The following is an 18933-nucleotide window of genomic DNA, read 5'->3' as shown; positions in this document are numbered from 1 at the left end:
TTTTTCAGACTAATGGTATAAAGTTTTAAAATAATAAACTCACAAATAGTTAGGAATCTTAATTTATATTAGCCTGATCAGTTTCTATTCAGTCATCTTCTTATTGAGAACTTGAAATAAGTATTACTCAATAACTTCAACCATTTCTTGGAAATGTCTCACACAATTGCATTAACACTACTGTGAACCTAACTACCAATAAGGTAGAAACTACAAAGATACATGTCAGAAAACCTGATAGATATAATCGGTCAAATCCAGAGACAGACAATTCTTAGGACATATACAGAACGTATAAAGTATTTATAGGGCATATTCACCTTATTTCAGGAATTACAAATAATAATGATGAGAGGTATGAATGGCATAACGGGTATATGCATTTAATAATCCTTTAGGGATAAATTTACTGAAATGTTCATGAATGAGACCTGGTATCTACAGGAGAATGAGCTGGAGAGCTGGCTCAGTGGCACAAAGCACTTACTGCTCTTGCAAAGATCACGTTTGATTCCTAGTGTGGTGGCTCACAACTGTATAAAACTCCAGTCCTGGGGGATCCAGCGCCCTCTTTTGACCTCCAAGGGTAACATGCATGCAAGTGGTGCTTGCACATACATTCAGGCAAACATGCATACCCATAAAATGATAAAATAAGGAAGCCTTAAAAAAATAATAAAGCTCTAGAGCAGGAGGAGGAAGAGGCAGAAGCAGAGGTTTAGATGAAAACAGAATAGTTACTGTAAGTGTTAAGTGTGAATACATGAAGATTTTGTCTGATTTTGTTTATATTAAGATGTTTTATAAATACCCAATGATAATAGCATGCAGCACTTTTAAAGCCTTGTGTTTAATTCTTGGCAACATACACACAGATTTATATGAAATTCAGGCTGATGATTCCTTAATAATAACAATTATCTTTGCTCCTTAAGTGTAGTAGGCTAATAGTTGAATTAAATGGAAAGAGAAAGGAAGGGCTCAGCAAAGTCCCAAAGAGAGAGGCTCAGTGAGGGTAATCCCAGCAGTGTAACAGGAAGGACACCAGAGAAAAATATGCTAGGCCATGCCGTTAATCCCAGCACTTGGGAGACAAAGGCAGATGGAGCTCTGATCCTGAGGCAAGTCTGATAATGAGTTCCAGTGTGTAGGTGTCTGCACGTGGATAAGTGCACACGTGCCAAGTGCCTGTGGGCCAGAGGCATCAGAGCCTATGAAGCTGGAGTTACAGACTACTGTGAGCCACCAAGTACTCTTCACTGTTAAACAGTCTTTCCAAACTGCATTTTCAAAGATTTTAAATTCATAGAAATTTCCATTTTCACTGTGTAACTACTTTGCTCTACAGGGGCTAAGATGACTAGCTTATGCAAATATTTAAAAATCAATTTAAAAAAATGGCTTGAGGATGGCTCAGGTTAGACCATGGCTGCTCTTGCAGAGCATCTATGTCCAGTTACCAGCACCTGCATGGAGGTTCACCGCCATCTGTAACTTTAGTTCCTGGGGATCCGATGCCCTCTTCTGACCACTCTGGGTAATGCATATATGTGGTATGCACTTAAATACATGCAGAAAAACACAGACATAAAATAAAAATAAATAAATCTAAAACAATTATTAAATAAAGGGCGTCATACCTTTTCTGTTTTATAAGAGAAAATTATTTTAGTAATACAGGCAAATGTAGCCCTTTGGTCAACTTTCAATGGAGTAGTAAGTACACCATGTGCCTCGTGAACAGTGGGAAGCCAGGAGGAGTAGGCTTTGTTGTCACACTCACCTTAAATTATTTTGTTGGCCAGGTGGAATGACACTGTAGTAGACTGGCATTCCTGTTGTGGGCAGAGATCCTTGATTAGACTGGTTAGGAAACACAACAGGCTGTTGGTAAGTCTGATGGGCAATTCCTTGAGAACCTTGAGGCAGTGAAACCTAAAAGTTGAAAGACAATTTAAATAGAAAAAAGAATTTTCTAGGCCTTGCAGATGTTCATGTCAAGATCCTATAAACGTGTAAAGCATTATTAGTTAAAACAAGCTCACCACAGCATCACCACAATGGTCTATGTGCCCTTGCGGCAGCTAACTAGTTTTGACTGACTTTTATGAATCATAAAATAAGTGCATGCAATTTTGAAAGATATGATTCGTCCTTTATTCCATATCAGAAAAGCTGGAAATGTGTCTCCAGAATAAGCAAGGACAGACTGATCTGATTTGAGATAGCATATCTAAAGGACTTATCTCAGCAAGCATCTGAAAGTAATTTTCAATTCTCCATGAGAAACTGGATGGTCTTGGTAGATCTTAACACTTTATCTACTTCAGTTCTTCGGTTTCTAAATCAGAAACCAAAAGGCATGATGAGACTTCCTGATTTATAAATACACCACGAAATTACAGTGGGCTATTGTGCTTCTATGAAATATACGTAGCAGGTAAAGTAATGGTGTCACAAGTAATGGCCACAGAAAATAGTAACACTACTGAGCACTTGTTGCCAGGTTCCCAATGCTTTGTGTATTATCTCATTAAAACATCCCAACAACCCAAGAAAGTACTTTCATAAATCCTTGGGCATTTTTGTTGTGTCTCAGTTTTCTGTTGCTGTTTAGGTCTTATTTGAGATAGGCATTGCTATTTTAATTGGCTTAAACTTGTGTTGCAAACCAGGATGGCCTGAAACTTGTTGTGTTCCTCCTGGCTCTGCCTCTAAAGGACTGGTATTGCAGGTGTGTGCAACTATGACTGGCAACACTCCTGGTTTACAGATAAGTTGATGGAATTAAGTAATTTCTCTAAAGGTGTATTGCATTCCAGGCTAGTGAGTACTACACAGTGAAACCCATCTTTAAAAAAAGGTTAGTTAACCTTTAAGTTTTATTTATGTAACATTTCTGAAATACAACCTGCAACCAGTCATCTCAAAATGCAGAGTAAACTCTTAATTACTTTCCTTTTGGTGCATTTATTCCAAATTCAAAACAAACAAACAAACAAACAAACAAACTGATTTATCCATCTTTGTAAAATATAACACATTTAAGTCTTTTTCATTTACTAAGGTATATGCTTTTCTGTAATTATTTCCAATTGTATGAATTACAGTGAAAAAATGACACAGCTTTATTTAGCTGAGTAAAGAGTTTAAGTAATTCTCTGCATCTGTGCACACTCTGAGTGTCTGTGTGTAGTTACACACTGCAAGCAGAGAGAGACTGACACTAAACCCTCTCCATCCTATAATTTTAGAGACAATTTCTCACCAAACTCAAAATTCACCAATTTCACGAGGCTTGCTGCACTAGCAAGCCCCAGGGACTCCCCTGTTTACATCTCCCCAACACTGAAACTCTAGGGCATAGCTCATTTTGTGGGTGAAGATGGACCTCAGGTCCTTGATAATTGCAAAGGAAACAATATATAGTAAGCCATTTCTCCAGCACTCAAATATATTTTTAACAAGAAAAAAAATCTGCCAGGAATTTTTTTGTACATTCCTTTAATCTCAGCATTTGGGAGGAGGAGGCAGGGAGATCTCTGTGAGCTCAAGGCCAGCCTGGTCTAATTAGTGATCTCTGGGATAGCCAGACCTATATAGTTATTTTTAAAAAACAAAATAAGCAACAACAAAATCTGAGTTGAGAGAGAGAGAGAGATAGAGATAGAGAGAGAAAGAGAGAAATAGATAGAGAGAGAGAGAAAGAGAGAGAGAGAAAGAGAGAGAAAGAGAGAAAAGGGATGCCTGGACTCTGTGACAAAGGAAGCTTCTACTCACAGATGGATATAACACTTCCTTTAACCATTTACCCAGTGTGAGGACTGCTCAACATACTATGAGACCTTGTAAGAAATGCATGTTATAGTTCAAGCATAATGCTTCAGTTCCCAGAACAACATGTACTTTTAAAAACCAGGAACATCCAGCTCCATTTAAAAATTACTATATTCACTAGGTGGTGGTGACAATTGCCTTTAATCCCAGCACTTGGGAGGCAGAAGCAGGCAGGTCTACAGAGTGAGCTTCAGGACATCAAGAGCTACACAGAGAAACTGTCTCTTAAAGAAACAGCAACCACAAAAGGCAATAACAACAATAACAAAATATACCAACAAAGCTGTAATTTATTTAAAATATTTCTCTGAATAAACTGTGAGTTCTTAAAATCCAAAGGCAAGTTTCTTTTCCCTGAATCTTCTGCAGTCGCAGCAGCAGAGTGAGCGGTTTGACACTCTGGACTAAAGAATATGACCAGAGTCCTCTAGAAGGTACTGGAGTGGTTCTGGCTTGGCACCAACCCTGTCTAGGTAATGGGAAGCTCATGTGACTAGGTCATGATGAATAGATGTACTGTAAAAGGCACATCAGGGAGAAGACATATTTTCATGTCTCCTTTTAGTAATTCCTATGTATTTTCAATGGTCTTCAAGGCTAGACACTTCTGACTACTTTATCACAGTTCCTTGCCAGTTTCACATTAGATATATAACTGCTTATATCCTTCTTATTCTCTGAATAGCTTTATAATTAATTTATGCCTGGACTATTAAAAATAGTTGAAGGTTATTCTAAAATGGGATTTCTGTGTAACCTTGACTAGCCTGGGACTATGTAGATCAGGCTGGTCTTGAATTGACAGATATCCACCCTGCCTGTGTGCCACCATGAACACGAGTTGAAGGTTTCTAACTTCCCAGTCTTTGCCAGCAGGCCTTCCACGTGCTCACTGCTTCATTCACAATCTCTCTGTTACTAGTCTGTATAACAAGATCACCAATATGTTTACCTATGTTTAGAGAGAATCTACGTAGTTTTTCTTCACAACAAATTTAATTTTTTTCTATTTGAATGAAAATGACCTTTCAACCTTAACTTTCCATTCCTTAGCTATGAAAAACCAGAGGCCAATCAAACCCACTTACAAATTACTCCCTATATTGGTTAGTTTCTATCGTCAACTTGGCATGAGGGAAGAGGGAACCTCAACTTGCATCCATCACACTTGCCTGTGACTGTCTGGAATTTTGTCAATAACTATTGATGTATGAGGACCCAACCACCGTGGGCTGGTGGGCCTGGTCTATGCGAAACAGATAAGTATTTAAGCCTAGGATCAAGCTACAAAGTAGCATTCCTCCATGATTTCTACTTTAAGTTTCTACCCTGCTGGAGTTCCTTCTTTGATAAATGACTTGTAAGCTGTAGGATGAAACAAACCCTTTTCTCCCCAAGTAACTTTTGGACATGGTGTTTATAGCTGCAACAGAAAGCCAACAGGCACAGTCCGTAAAGAAGAAAAAGCAAATTCCTGAAAATATGTCAGAATACAATAAAGATAACTCTTTATTTGGGGAACAATGACCCTTCTAGATCCCTATAGCAGACTCTATGACATTTGTATTTTATTTATTTATTTGAGACAAAGTCTCACTGTATAGCCCTGGCCGACCTGGAATTCATTATGTAGACCAGACTGGTTTTCAATTCACCTGTATCTATGTTTATCCTTACCACCCAACATAAACATTAAACATATGTACCACCATGCCTGGCTTTCCATGGTTTTCTTTGGTTTTGGTTTTGGTTTGAGTCAGGATCTCACAATATATAGATCAGGCTGGTCTCGAAGCCCCAGAGAGCTGCTTGCCTCTGCTTCCTGAATACTAAGAGTAAAGGTGTGTACCACCATGGCTAGCCAATCACGGCACTTTAAATACATGATAAATCTTAACATTTTGGTGACCAAAGTAAATGGTGGTCTTTTTGGGAAATGGCACATACAAATCCTACAAATATGGACTGATGGTCAGCATAACCACATCTTATTATATCAACACTTATTCCTCACTTCAATTTTCCTTTCTATTCCTCTTTGTCCCGAAAGAAGTTTTTTTTTTTTTTAAAAAAAATGAAAAATATAGTAAATTATTTGCTATAATTGCTTATATAGCTGTATAGCTGGAATCAGGATCAGGCAAAACTTACAGGCCAGTATCAATGTGGTTCAAATATTCTAAATAATCATAAAGCAAATGAATAAAGTAATAGGTAAATGAATTTGATATAATTAACAAAACCTGTAGGATGGTGTCCTCTTACAGAAACATTTTGCAGACATTAAAGAAACAGAGTAGCTGAGTCTGATGGCAAATGTACCGTGGAGAACCATGGGCTTTGGAGCCAACTCAGGCTGTACAGTCAACGCTAAGCTGGCTACGGCCAACTACAGAGTAAGACCCTGTTTCAAAAACTCAAACCAAAACCAAAAATTTAAAACAAAGACACACACAACACAAACAGAATAACATAATGCAGTCAGGCTGACATAGAGTTTTCTATGTGAGCCCAGACTGGCTTTAAGCCTAGAATCATCCTGTCTCAACCGCTCTAATGCTAGGTGTGTGGCTGTAACAGTTAGCGATTCAGCTGATCTGAACCCATCGATCCCTAGAGCAGCAGAGAGAGAACATACCTGATACGATGGCACTGAGGGGTAGGGGATGACTACTCCTTGGATATGAGGTCCAGTGCTGTTTGGCTGGCCTCCCATGAGGCTCTGACTCTGCGGTGACTGAACTCCAACTATTCCTTGGTAGTTTTGCTGCTGGTTGGGCATAACTTGATAACCTGTAATGGCAAAAAGAGTTAAATCTTGTTTTGAGTTTATTGTAAATAATAATATAGTTCTGTATTTCTTTCTAATTAAGTTCTGTGTGACCAAAAATCTCAGGATTTTATTTAATCAGCACATCTACAAGTCTTTAATAATATTTACAAAGTTTACTATAAAATAAAATTCTCAACCTTCCCCTAAATATATTAAAACAAAATCTATGTATACTGACTTCTTCTATGGGTAAGGAAATTTACTGGGTCACAGACTTGGCTAACACAGAACAAGCACTATGCTGTTTGTACCACACTTATGACAACTAGTCTCTAGGAATTACTAAGCCCTACATAATTTGTTAGGACCCTGTCTAAGATGGATGTAGACCTGTGAACCTGTGTAGGTTGCATATAATTAGGGGCCTTGCTGAGGACAAAAAGAGTATGCATGTCCAAGGAGTGGGTTTTTCAGATGGATTTTATGTTTTTTTTCAAAAAGAACAGAGGAAACAAAACAAAAAAACAACAAAACACATCAAGACATGAATCAATTTAGAGACATGCCAGAAACATAATGTGATTGATTAGACTTATTCAGTCCTTTGTAAAGAATCATTTCCTTACTGCACTAATAAATTGATCTGATAAACAGGCCATTAAGAAAATTAAACCTGATTGCTTACTTAAGTAGTAAGACAGTAGATTTACTTTTATGAAGTAAACTTTCTGCTTATAAGACTCTTCTATGGTAAGTAAGTTTAGAATATCAATTGTATTTGGTTATAGGGGATCTAAGAACATTCTTTCATGAATGCCAATTAGTGCAATAAAGTTTTCTAAACATTACTAAAAATTCTTTTATTAAAAAAAACTGATTAAAAACAAGTTATCATTTGCTTTTGTGCACTAAAGAAGTTTTTATAAAGGACACCAGTGGCTTTAGTTTAAACATCAGCAGATAAAGGATGATGAGATTATGTCCCTGCTTGCACCACATATCCTGATAATAAATTTTAATTTTCACCCCCTTTTAATTCTAAAGTGACAGAAACTATACCAAAGCCTCAGGCATTGACTGTAAACAGGGGCTTTAATGCACTGAACTTCATGTAAATTTAGTTTTGTATTAAAAATGCATAGTCTAGATTATCCATTGTAAGAGACAGACTGACAAAATATTGTTTACTCTTTTGTGCACTACCTATACTGCTTAAGTTTGGACATGGACAAAAGAGAGCAAGAGAAACATTTTGGTCTAAAACATTCAATCCTTGCTTTAGTTTATCAAATAACAAACACATAATAACAAGCACTAATCAACATAAATACACCGAGACACATCTTCAACCTTAAAAATTAAGGACAGAAACAAAAGGGCAACAACTATGAGATATTATGTCTGAGACGCCACCATCAACATTGCCACCCCTATGCATACCCACCACCCACACACAATGCACGCACGCATGCACACCCTACCTAGGGAAATTCACTGAGTCATAATTAAACTTTGTAAGTATTTTAAACTAAGCAGTCATACTTCCCCAATAAATAGCAAGTGTTATACATATTATTTATTTATTTTGAGTAATGTTGGAGAATCAAACACATGCTAAGCATCCTATAAACCACTGAACTAAATTCCTAGTCTGAACATTATTCTTACACTTTCTTTAAAAAGATCAACGTTGGGTATTTAAGAAAAAAAAAAGGCGTGGCATGTGTAGAAAGCCAGTCTAAACTGAAAATAAAGTTCTTTAAAAGAAAGAACAACAAACAAACAAATAGTCAAGTTTTGGAAACTTGTCTTGGTGGCATCTTTCCTAACATTCTATTATTAAAACAGCCTAATACAGAAGGTTTTCAAATGAAGAGCTACAGACACTATGCCATGTGGTTTAATGTAGAATCACTTGGATAGTACATTATAGAATTTGCATCACTAAATTCCCTTTTCCATTTTTACTAAGTGCCATATAGAGACACATAAAACCAACACTACCATTAACATTTAGAAATAATGGTAACAGGAAATCTAAAACACCCAGCACATTCTTGTACATATGAAGATTATAATGTCTGTGATTTGCTTTAAAGAAAAACAATATTGCAACAACAACAAAAAAGTAAAGGTCTGGAATAAGGGGGAAATTACTATGTTTGAGAAATAGAAAGTGGTCTGCAGTAGATATAGTAGTAGATACAGTTTTTGAAAAGCCCAAGATAAAGGTAGTAGAGATTCCCAGTGAAGAAACAGTGTATGAGTAGGTAGATGAAAACCAATAGGAATATCCAGTAAAGAACAGCAGGTGGCCCTGTCCTGAAGAAGGGTCTATTTTGGCTCATGGATTTAGGTTTCAGTCCACCATGGAAGGAAGGGCAGAGTGGAGTATCAAACATGGTGGCCAAGGAACAGAGAAAAAAAAATCCTTCTTCCCAATCCTATCTGCAAGGACCCTCACAGAGGTGGAGGATGAAAGAGGGAGGTAGGAGTACTTCACTAATTCCTATCTGGTCAAGTTGATAATCAAGGTTAAACTTCACAATTTTCTCCTTCTGAGGTCAAAGAAGATCCAGTGTGAAAGGAATGATATGGACCACACCATCACTGGATTGAAATTAATCAATTTACCCCACTGACTCAAGTCTACATTTTTACATTAATATTTCATTCACAAGCAACATAAATTAACTGTGACAGTGTTCTTGACCAACAGTGAATTTATTAAAAATAAAAATGACAGGCACTTTAAAGAAAATACTGTTTTCCCTAAGATGCTCCCTTGTGAAATTCTGTTCAATTTCTTACAGAATAACCCCCCAAAACTATACTGGTAATATGAACTTGTTCTTGTTAATTCATCCTTTCATGATTTGTGTATCCTATTAAACAAAATAGAAACAATATACCATTTAAGACTAAAGAAAAATTATAACACCCATCATTGTCTGTTCAGAAAAAAAAACATTTTGTATTAACTATCGCTCAGTTAAAATGTAGATATTCAATACTGTATGTAAAACAATGGTGAAAAACTCATTCACAGAGTAGAAACAAATTACAATTTTTTTTTACACAAATCCAGACACACTACATGCTGAAAGGCCAGTTTCTCATAACTCATATTTAGTAAATGCTTTCTGATGGCAACAGTTTAAGTTTTAACATAACATAAGTTTATAAGGTTAAGTATATCTTGCCATCTCTACTAAACTGGTAATTCATAATAAAAATATCATCAGTCTTATGTTTGTGGCTCATTCGTTAAATCTCTTTTCAATAGCTGAGACACAAATATCATCTAACTAACCATGAAGTATCAAACTGATTAGAAAAACAAGTTAGGAAAAAAACCCTGTTATTTGTGTCTAAAATAAAATCTGAAAGTATTATTTCAACATACCCGAAACAAATCAATAATCAGGTGCCTTTCAAATAATCTTAGGATATAAGACAGATACACATAGCAGAAATTTTTAATAAGTTAAAAATAAAATTAAAAAATTAAAACTTGCAAAACATTTATCTATAATCACTACTTGCTATTCTATTTGCTTTTTCTTTAATGCATCTAAGTATGATTTTACAAGCTATAGCAAGAACATGTGTAAATAAATTTTTTAAATGAAAAAATTAATTTATTTTTAAATTGACAAATTTTTACCTGAGATTTATTTATGTATATGTGTGTTCTGGTGGAATACATGTCTATGTACCATGTGCATGAAGTGCCCAAGGAGGTCAGAAGCGGGCATCAAGTCCCACGGAACTAGAAATACAAGTGGTTATGAGTTTCCACGTGGGTGTTGGCAACTGAACCCAGGTTCCTAAGTATTAAGCCATCTTTCCAGTCCCTAAATAACTTAAGACATAATTAGGCCAGGTACAGTGGTATATGTCTTTGATCTCAGCACCCAAGAGGCAGAGGCAGGCAGATCTTGGTGAGGCTGAGACTAGCCTCATCTAAAGTTAAGTTCTAGGCCAGACAAAGTGATACAGTGGGACCCAGTCTCCAAACAAAACACAACACAACACAACACAACATAAAACAAAACACACTAAGACCTTAAGTTTAACAATTAAAGGATAAAAAAATAACTCAGTTGATCTCTCACACTTTGGGAATGAGAGCATGTACTAAGAAGCTAAAAAGGGTGAATATTTTAGGACACACTATATAGTCTTGCCTCTAGCATAAAGCTCAAATGCCTTTTCATTTAGAATATCAAGTGAGTATCACTACTTCATAGGGATCCCAAGTAGTATTAGCAGTTGATAGTCATTAACATGTCACCACTGCTCTGTGCACATGAAGTAACTCATTCCACATTCACAGAGACAATTATTTCAGAGACGAAATTATCCTCATCTGTCAAGTGAGGAAACAAAGCCACAGAAAGGTTCATACCTTAGTCCACGGTCACAAGCCGGTCAGTGTATAGCTGGGATCTGCATGTAAGTTTAACCTTCCTCAGAGACAACTGTTGACGTGGAATGAGCACTACAGAAATACTCAAAAGAAGGATCTGTAATCTTTGATTTTCTGAGGCTTGGTTAGAGAAGATGTCTACCCTAGTGCAATACAGCTGAGGTAAGTTTAAATGTAGAAAAATGTAGAGTTTGCTTTTGTTTGTTTATTTTTTTTTTAAGATAAGAAACTATGTAGTCTTAGCTGGCCTCATTAAGTAGACAAATTTGCCTTTGCCTGTCTTTGTCTCTTCCTAAGCACTGGCATGAAAGGCATGTGCCACCATGTCTGGCAAGAAAATAGAATTACTATAAATGAAGTGAAACAACCAGCCAACTAACTGCTCACTTGAATTGACGGATATTTGTGAGAATAGACATAATTATTGGAAAAAGAAACCAGAGTAGTTGGTCCAGAACACGCTCTAAGGTCTCAGGAATTAAAAGCCACCTGGAGTAAGTTTGTACAGACAGCCCATGTCATAGTCATTGTTTTCCCCACTATCCCGGCATGGCTTGTGTATTTTTTGTATCAAAGCTATATGCCTGCCTGACTTATGGGATTAGGTTCTCAGGAGAAAACAACTAGGAAAGGGAGTGGAAGTCCAAAGGATAAAGAATCTCAGCTGCTCTGTGTCTTATACCCTGAGTGCTCCCCTTTCAATTGTCTTCTGGAGGGCTCAGCATGGTTGTTTTACTTGAGGCTGCTTTTTGCTTAAAAGAGACTTTGTTGCCATATTCTGGATGAGTTTGTAGATGCTGGCAGTCTTCTCCACAATCTCAGACTTATCTACCCAGCGGGGCTAAGCCTACCTATTTAATTAGAATACCTCATAAGCAGGAAAGTTGTTTTGTTTCATGTCTTGGGTTGTGTGAGACAATGACTTTTCCCCACCATTCAGAATTGCTTTCTATTCATTTTAGCATCAAGGGGGAAAACACACCAGGGTTGAACCATCTGGTAGGAGACATCAGGAATCTTTATAACGGGACCTTTCTAAGACTATCACAACTAAAAACATCAAAAGGGAAAGTTTAATGGCATTAGGACAAATATTTAAGTCTTTATTTTTGAAATCATAATAGAATGTTTGATCTTTCATTCTAGTAATTTCAAAACCCAAGAAATGGCAAACAAGTATGCAATTTTGGATTATACTTTCTAGAGAGCAGGATATTAAAATATTTTTGGACTTTACATAATGCAAGATAACTGTGGGGCCTGTTGGCCAAAGATTATCACACTAACACCCCCCCCCCCCCAGTTAGAAACATGGAAAGCACTAAAAAGATGACAGGGCGTAATACTACTGTATTTCAAACACAGATAAGAATCTTCTTGTCATTAATGAAAACAAGTCATTAGCCACTTAGTATCACATGGTATAGTGCACGCCTCACTTAATGTACACAAATTATTTAATATTTAAATATTCTTTAAAAGCACTTAAATTGCTTGAATTCTTTCCCTGAATTTCTATTTAAACAAAACAATTTTACAGCAATAAGCTTGGGTTGTTAGGAGTGTCACCTAAGACGCCGGGCTCTGTGATTCAAGTTCCTTATCTAATCCTTCAGACAAAAGGAAAGTACATAGTTTCAAAAATATAGTGTGAAGATTGCCAAGTGTGAGACAGAAGATAAGGAAGAAGTGAATTCCTAGAGAAAGAAAAGTACCATTGGGTTAAAAAAGCGCCACAAGAGCATTTCCAGTATCCTGACACAATAAACCACCCCCGCCCCCAGGACAACAATAAATTATTCTTAATTAAAAGTAGTTTCAGTTGAATGAGAGAATTTAACTTTTTAAATTTTCTCTGTGACTTACTTAGAGATAACCAGAAAGAGAAAAGCAAGTTATCTTTTATCAGAATTTGTCAATCTAGTGGGAAAGCATTATTCGGAAAGTACACAACACCAATGGTAAGAGATTTCAGGCAGAACCCACTGACATCCAGCTATCAGAACCAGAGTTTAACACTGCGTTCTTTGTTAAAGGACTGTGGCGCTGCAACACTAGCAGACGCCTTCTAGGACTTTCCGAGGAGAGCAGCAGCAATTCTGCAACCTCAGAGTACAAGGTCTGTTTGAACTGTTGGCTCAAGAACAATCCTGGAAGTTTCTATTTTTAACTTGCTTTATTTCAACAGAAGAGAGCAAGAAGGAAAATCTGTGCTCAGCAGAAAAGTGTTATCCAGACTAAAAAGCTAGACTTACTTTATCAGAGGCGATCTGAATGAGCATTTTTATTCATGGAAAGTATCCTTCAGACCAGATTAGCCATAATCAGATTGACAAACTGAAAAAAATGCTTAATCAGCATGGCCATCACCAGGATTTTAAGTCTACTTCCTTACCAGTATTAACATTCTTTTTTTTTTTTTTTTTTTTTTAATTAAAGATTAGGCTTGTACTAAAGCAGCACTATGAAGGAAGTTAAGCTTTTAAAAGGAATTTTTGCTGAATCTAAATTACATATGAACTAGGTGTTGATATGAAAAATTAGAAGATTCTGAAGTTTATAAACCAGGTACTATTTGGAGTACAAGCAAGTTCAACCAAAGACTGCTCTCACTTGTACTTAGGACAGAGACACAGTTGCCAACACAACCTTACTAGTCTTTTTCCTCTGCCAATCTTTTCACTCAACAGAAAGGCCAGCAAAAAGCAATCTGAATAAAATGAGCCACAGAGAAGTTACAGCTCTTAGTTATTAACTGTCCTGAACAACTCTAGAAAACCTGTAAGTACTTACCAAATACATTTGCTCCGTATTTCAGAGGCAGCAGATTAATGGGGAGGGAATGGAAATAGGTGGAATTGTACTTGTTATACCGTTTCTGAAATCTATGCTGCTCATGGAATCAACAAAAACCTAAGTAAAACAAGGACCACCTAGTAATACAAAGTCCCTATCATATGGGTAAAAACTGTCAATAGAGAAATGATCAGTTTTGTTCTTATAGTCCCTGTGTGACTTAACTAAATCTCTCGCCAACATAATTTGCCTCTGCTCACCCAAGTGTACATTTTTCTTACCTTTCATGTTCTAGTTACTTTTATATGTAACATGAAGTATATGTGGTGCAGGAGATAGACATGGCTTCATGCATGTTGGGCAAAGCACCCTACCAACTGAGGTACATTTCCGGCTTCCTTCAACCCCCAGGTCCTTTCTAATCTGTGGCCTGAAATGCTGACTATATTCTGCATACCACGAATCCTGTTCGTTCTAAAGTGTTCCTTATACAGAGTGGCTTACCAATATGTTATCACAGTGAGCTAGTAATGAACCTTACTGTATAATTAATTAAGACTGAACATGTAATTTCACTGATACACTTTGAATTTACCAGCTGGCTAAAATCATATTCAATTTCACAGAATTATTTTGGTTCAGTTTCACAGAATTACAGGCATGCAATAGTAACAGTTTTGGGGAAAGCTGAATTATGTATCTTGGTAAGGGCCCAAGCAGCTTAAAATTCATGTGGGTTATCTTTAGTTCATTTGGTCCATATTTTAATGAATAATTATGCACCTAAAAAGTTGTATAAAGAGAGGGAAAGAGACAAATTTATGTCTATTGATGAGTTTGGCATGCTTAAGACTTTAAAGTTTGATAGATAAGATGCAAACCAATTTGAATCTGCCATCCAAATATAGTTTGAAAAAGAAATGAAGGTAATAGCTATTTTGAACTTTTAAGGATAAATTGTATGAGGCCAAGGCTGTTATTTAAATTCAAATCCAAATGATGCAAAATTAAAAGGTGATTATAGGTAATGAAAAATATAAACAAATATTAGTACCTTAATATAGTATAGAAAAAGAAAAAGAAAAACAGAAAAAAAGCAGTAAAAACCTGAGTAAAAAGAAGTCAGGAAGCAGCTGAAAAAGAGACCGGTTCACTGTGAGAAATGTAAACCTCTCAGACAGTGCTACGGCCCCGAATCCAACAGCTCAGGAACAAGGCCAATTATTATAAAATATAATCACATATGGAGAAGCTGCAAACTTTTCAAAAGAGTCCAAAAATGAAAGCAGCTATGTATCAAAGAGCCAGGGCCTATAAAGCTGTCTTTGCTATAGTCACTACTTCTGGGTCCATTTCTTTAAAGTTCTTATAGTTTATGTATTATACTGCATAATTTCCTATACAGCTTATGTCCGCCAAGAGTTGAAATAATTAGTTACTAGTATTTCAATTAGGAAGCAACATATTTTTTGAAATAGATGCTTGCATGATTGCAGTTATTAACAGTAAGACACTAAGCTCTTTTTAAGTCAGTTCTGATATTCATCTTTCCAAACCAGGACTAAAAAAGACACAGAATCGTTCCATTTCTGAGTCCACAGAGGCTAGACAATATAACAACACACCCTAATTCTGTAAGTGAGCAAACTAAAAGACCCAGGCTTTAATTAACAGAACTCATATTAGTTAAAAAATGTCTGTGGGGGAAGGAGAGATGGCTCAGTAAAGAGCACTGGCCGCTCTTGCAAGATGGCCTGGATTCAATTCCTAGCATCCACCGAAGGCTCACAACTGTGTGTGACTTCAGTCTCAAGGGACTCAACATCCTCTACCAGACTCCTTGGGCACTGCATGAATGGAATGCACAGTCATACACAAAGGCAAACATCCATACACATAAACCAAACCAAACCAAACCAAACCAAACCAAACCAAACTAAAGGTTAAAGACAGGGAAAATGAAAAGACCATGGCCACCGGGATTCTGGTTACAGTCTGCTGTTCTTTCACATTATGCACTGTACTGTCTGGAAATCTTCATGCAGTCAGGACCTCCATGAATGTCTTTAACATGTGCTGACTTTATATTATTTTGAATGACCACAGTCAGAGATTTCACACAAGTCAAGACTCCCTTATGCTAATATTGCTCCACTGGGCTCCTGAAGCCTATGGAAATTTATTGTCAAGCAGATTAGTACATTGGCACACATATGGTTAGAACACTAAAAGCGTTTTAACTGAAAAGAATTTCTCAAAAGCTTTTTCTACAAGGAAGAAAATTACAGAAAATTCATCATTTCCATAGTCCATATTCAACATGGCCTCAGAATTGACTCAGATGAGTTTGTTAATTTAGGGGAAATGTTCTTTAAATTCATATATAAGCTTTTAAGCATTAGTAGTGCCATACTAAAAAAGTTTAGTGGAAATTTTCATTATTATTATTATTGGCTGAATTTCCATTTTTTTCATGAAATCAAAGAGAATAACAACCTTTGTAAGCTCCTTTTGGATACATAGCATGGTTGACAAATACCAAAAAATAAATAAAAAAGTTTACATTTTAGTCAGTTGTAATGGTGAAACATAAGAAAATATATTAAGACTTAAACTATGTTTACACATAAAAACGAAGGCAGAAGTCAGTAAACAGAACAACAACAACAACAACAACAAAACCCAAGAAATTGCCTAATCTTCTAGTTCTCTGTTCTAACATTAGTATTTAGATATAAAGTCTGGGTATAACACACTTAGCAAACTGTAGTCTTAAGATTACAGCTCTGTTTAAAAGAGTTCAAATTTCTACCAGGTCTTATAAAAAGGCTAATATGATTACCTATACCTCACTGCTTCTGTCTGCTGAGCATTTCCACAAAGGGTATGTTCCTATTATACTTACAGGCATAACAGAGTATTTGAGGATTTCCCTTTAACGCCTCAAACAGAATGAGGCAAAATTAAGAACTGAAGCTATTTACACACCAAGAAAACTTTGACTATTTCCACATGTTATGTTTTGTTTTACATGTACTTTATGCTCATTGTAACTAGTAAGATTTCAATGCATACTATCAAACCTTTAAAAATAATCAAGTACTGACTAAAAATTATATTCATAGTTTTATGTAAAAATTCTTTTAAAATCTGTACATTTGTTTTTTTTTTAAAAAAATTTGTTTAATTAAAAAAAAAAGAACTGAAGCTAGCTATTACTAGGCAAATACAAAAATAAATGAATGAACCATCTCTCGTCACAGTGATTTACTGTAACTGACAATGTCAGAAACTATTGAAGGACTGGCTGACCTTTTCTGAACTTGTGCTGTCTAGATGCAGTTTAGTTTACTGTTCTCTTCTTCCATCTTAACTAATAGCTGAAAATACACACTTAAACTATTACAAATGATTGGTACCTTTCTACCATGTAGATAGGACTATTTGGCATTAAACATTTTTTTTTAATTTAGTGGGAATATCTGTGTGCAGAGATGCAGTTGAACTAAGCACTTAATCCCAACATGTGGTTAAGTTTTTATTTTGTAAACTGATTATGGTAAGAAATCATTTTTCCCACCAAAAGAAGACAAAACTAGAAGCTTTCATTAATATACATCAGAGGACCTTTGCTGCCTCATTAAACAAAGTTTGCTAATACAGAGTCGTATAAAAGGTATTTAATTAAATGAATGGTGTGAGGGTCAACTCACTTTTTTCCATTGAAGTTTTTTAGATATTTTATGCGCATAAGTGTTGCAGAAGCCTATGTGTATGGGCCTGGTGTCTGTGGAGGTCAGGTGAGCACACTGGGTTCCCTGGAACTGTGGGTGTTAGGGACTGGACCTGGGTCCTCTACAAGAGCAGCAAGCACTCTTAAGCTCTAAGCCATTGCTCCAGCACTCAATTTACGTTTTATAAAATTCGTGAGCTATTATAGGAAGGGATGTTGCCAGGCAGCAAATGCCTGCTGAGCATATACAAAGACCTGAGTCCCATGTCAAAAACCACAGGCAGAAAAACATAAACAAAACCAAATTACATCAGATGTTTTATAATTTGAGATAAAACCAAAAGACATATACAACACACACACACACACACACACACACACACACACACACACACACACACACACACACACACACAAATCAATTATTTTCAGGCCCAAGAAAGCATAGAAAATGCTTTTTTTACTACTATATTTTGTTTATGATGCTGCTATATAGCCCAAGTGTCCCTTAACCATATGATCTTCCTAACCTTAGCCAGAGTGTTGACAAAGGCATTTATCACTGGTCCCAGCTAGAATATCATTTTTATTAGAATATTACAACATAGAATAATGGCTATGTGACATTAAATGAGCAATAATATGATAAATGTTCCTGAGAAATCTTAAAAACATTTTTTAAAAGTTTTACTTTATTATAAGACACGTGCATATGTATAGAGGGAGTGAGATTACATTATGTGTCACAGCATGTATGTGGAAGTCACAGGACAACTCTGTGGAGTTGGTTCTCTCCCTTTCCCTTTACAGAAGTATGGGAATCAGATTCAGGCTGTTGGGCTCGTGCACCTTCATCTGCTGAGCCTCCTTGCCAGCTAGGAACAACTTTGATGTCTTCTAAACTTAAAATACACAGCTTATAGTCTTTGACATGGGCTGTATTACTAGGCTTCAGGCAAATATGACATTACAAGGAGTCATATTTGAGACAAAACAAATTGTAGCTCAGCTAAAACGATCAGATGATGCCCAAAAATGACCTCCACCAATGACCAAGAGCTCAAAATGCTCTATAGAAATCGGTAATAAAAATCTAACTTCATTTTTTAAAATTTATGTAACACAGGTTTTAGATAAACACCTCATTAAACATTTGTAACAGGATACAACCAGGATATAAACAGAAAAACACCTGTCTCACATGTAACATAGGGCTAGTGCACAGAAAAAAGAGCCTGGTTACTAAGAACAGAAAACTTACAGGTGCAGAAGTTTAAGGGCATGAAAGTTTGGATGTGGAGTTGTGCTAATTATGACTCTAATATGCAATGGAAGTTGGTGACTACACTGTACAAGAAGCAA

General features: G+C 36.2%; 1 protein-coding gene across 8 annotated transcripts in view; it reads right to left on the bottom strand.

The window, feature by feature from the left end:
* R3HDM1 (R3H domain containing 1) overlaps nucleotides 1-18933 on the bottom strand; it is a 72691-nt gene that overhangs the window by 10836 nt on the left and 42922 nt on the right. For all 8 annotated transcript variants that reach the window (XM_080917800.1, XM_080917802.1, XM_080917804.1 and 5 more), the window contains 2 exons: nucleotides 6476-6630; nucleotides 1784-1935 (listed from right to left, as the gene is read on the bottom strand). In XM_080917800.1, coding sequence (XP_080773926.1) covers nucleotides 1784-1935; nucleotides 6476-6630 — 307 coding nt within the window. The remainder of the gene's footprint in view (nucleotides 1-1783; nucleotides 1936-6475; nucleotides 6631-18933) is intronic.

The sequence above is a fragment of the Micromys minutus genome (assembly GCF_963924665.1).
Source record: "Micromys minutus genome assembly, chromosome: 6".
NCBI lineage: Eukaryota > Metazoa > Chordata > Mammalia > Rodentia > Muridae > Micromys > Micromys minutus.
The sequence above is the reverse complement of the archived record's forward strand: the minus strand, read 5'-3'. Positions and strand labels throughout refer to the sequence as shown.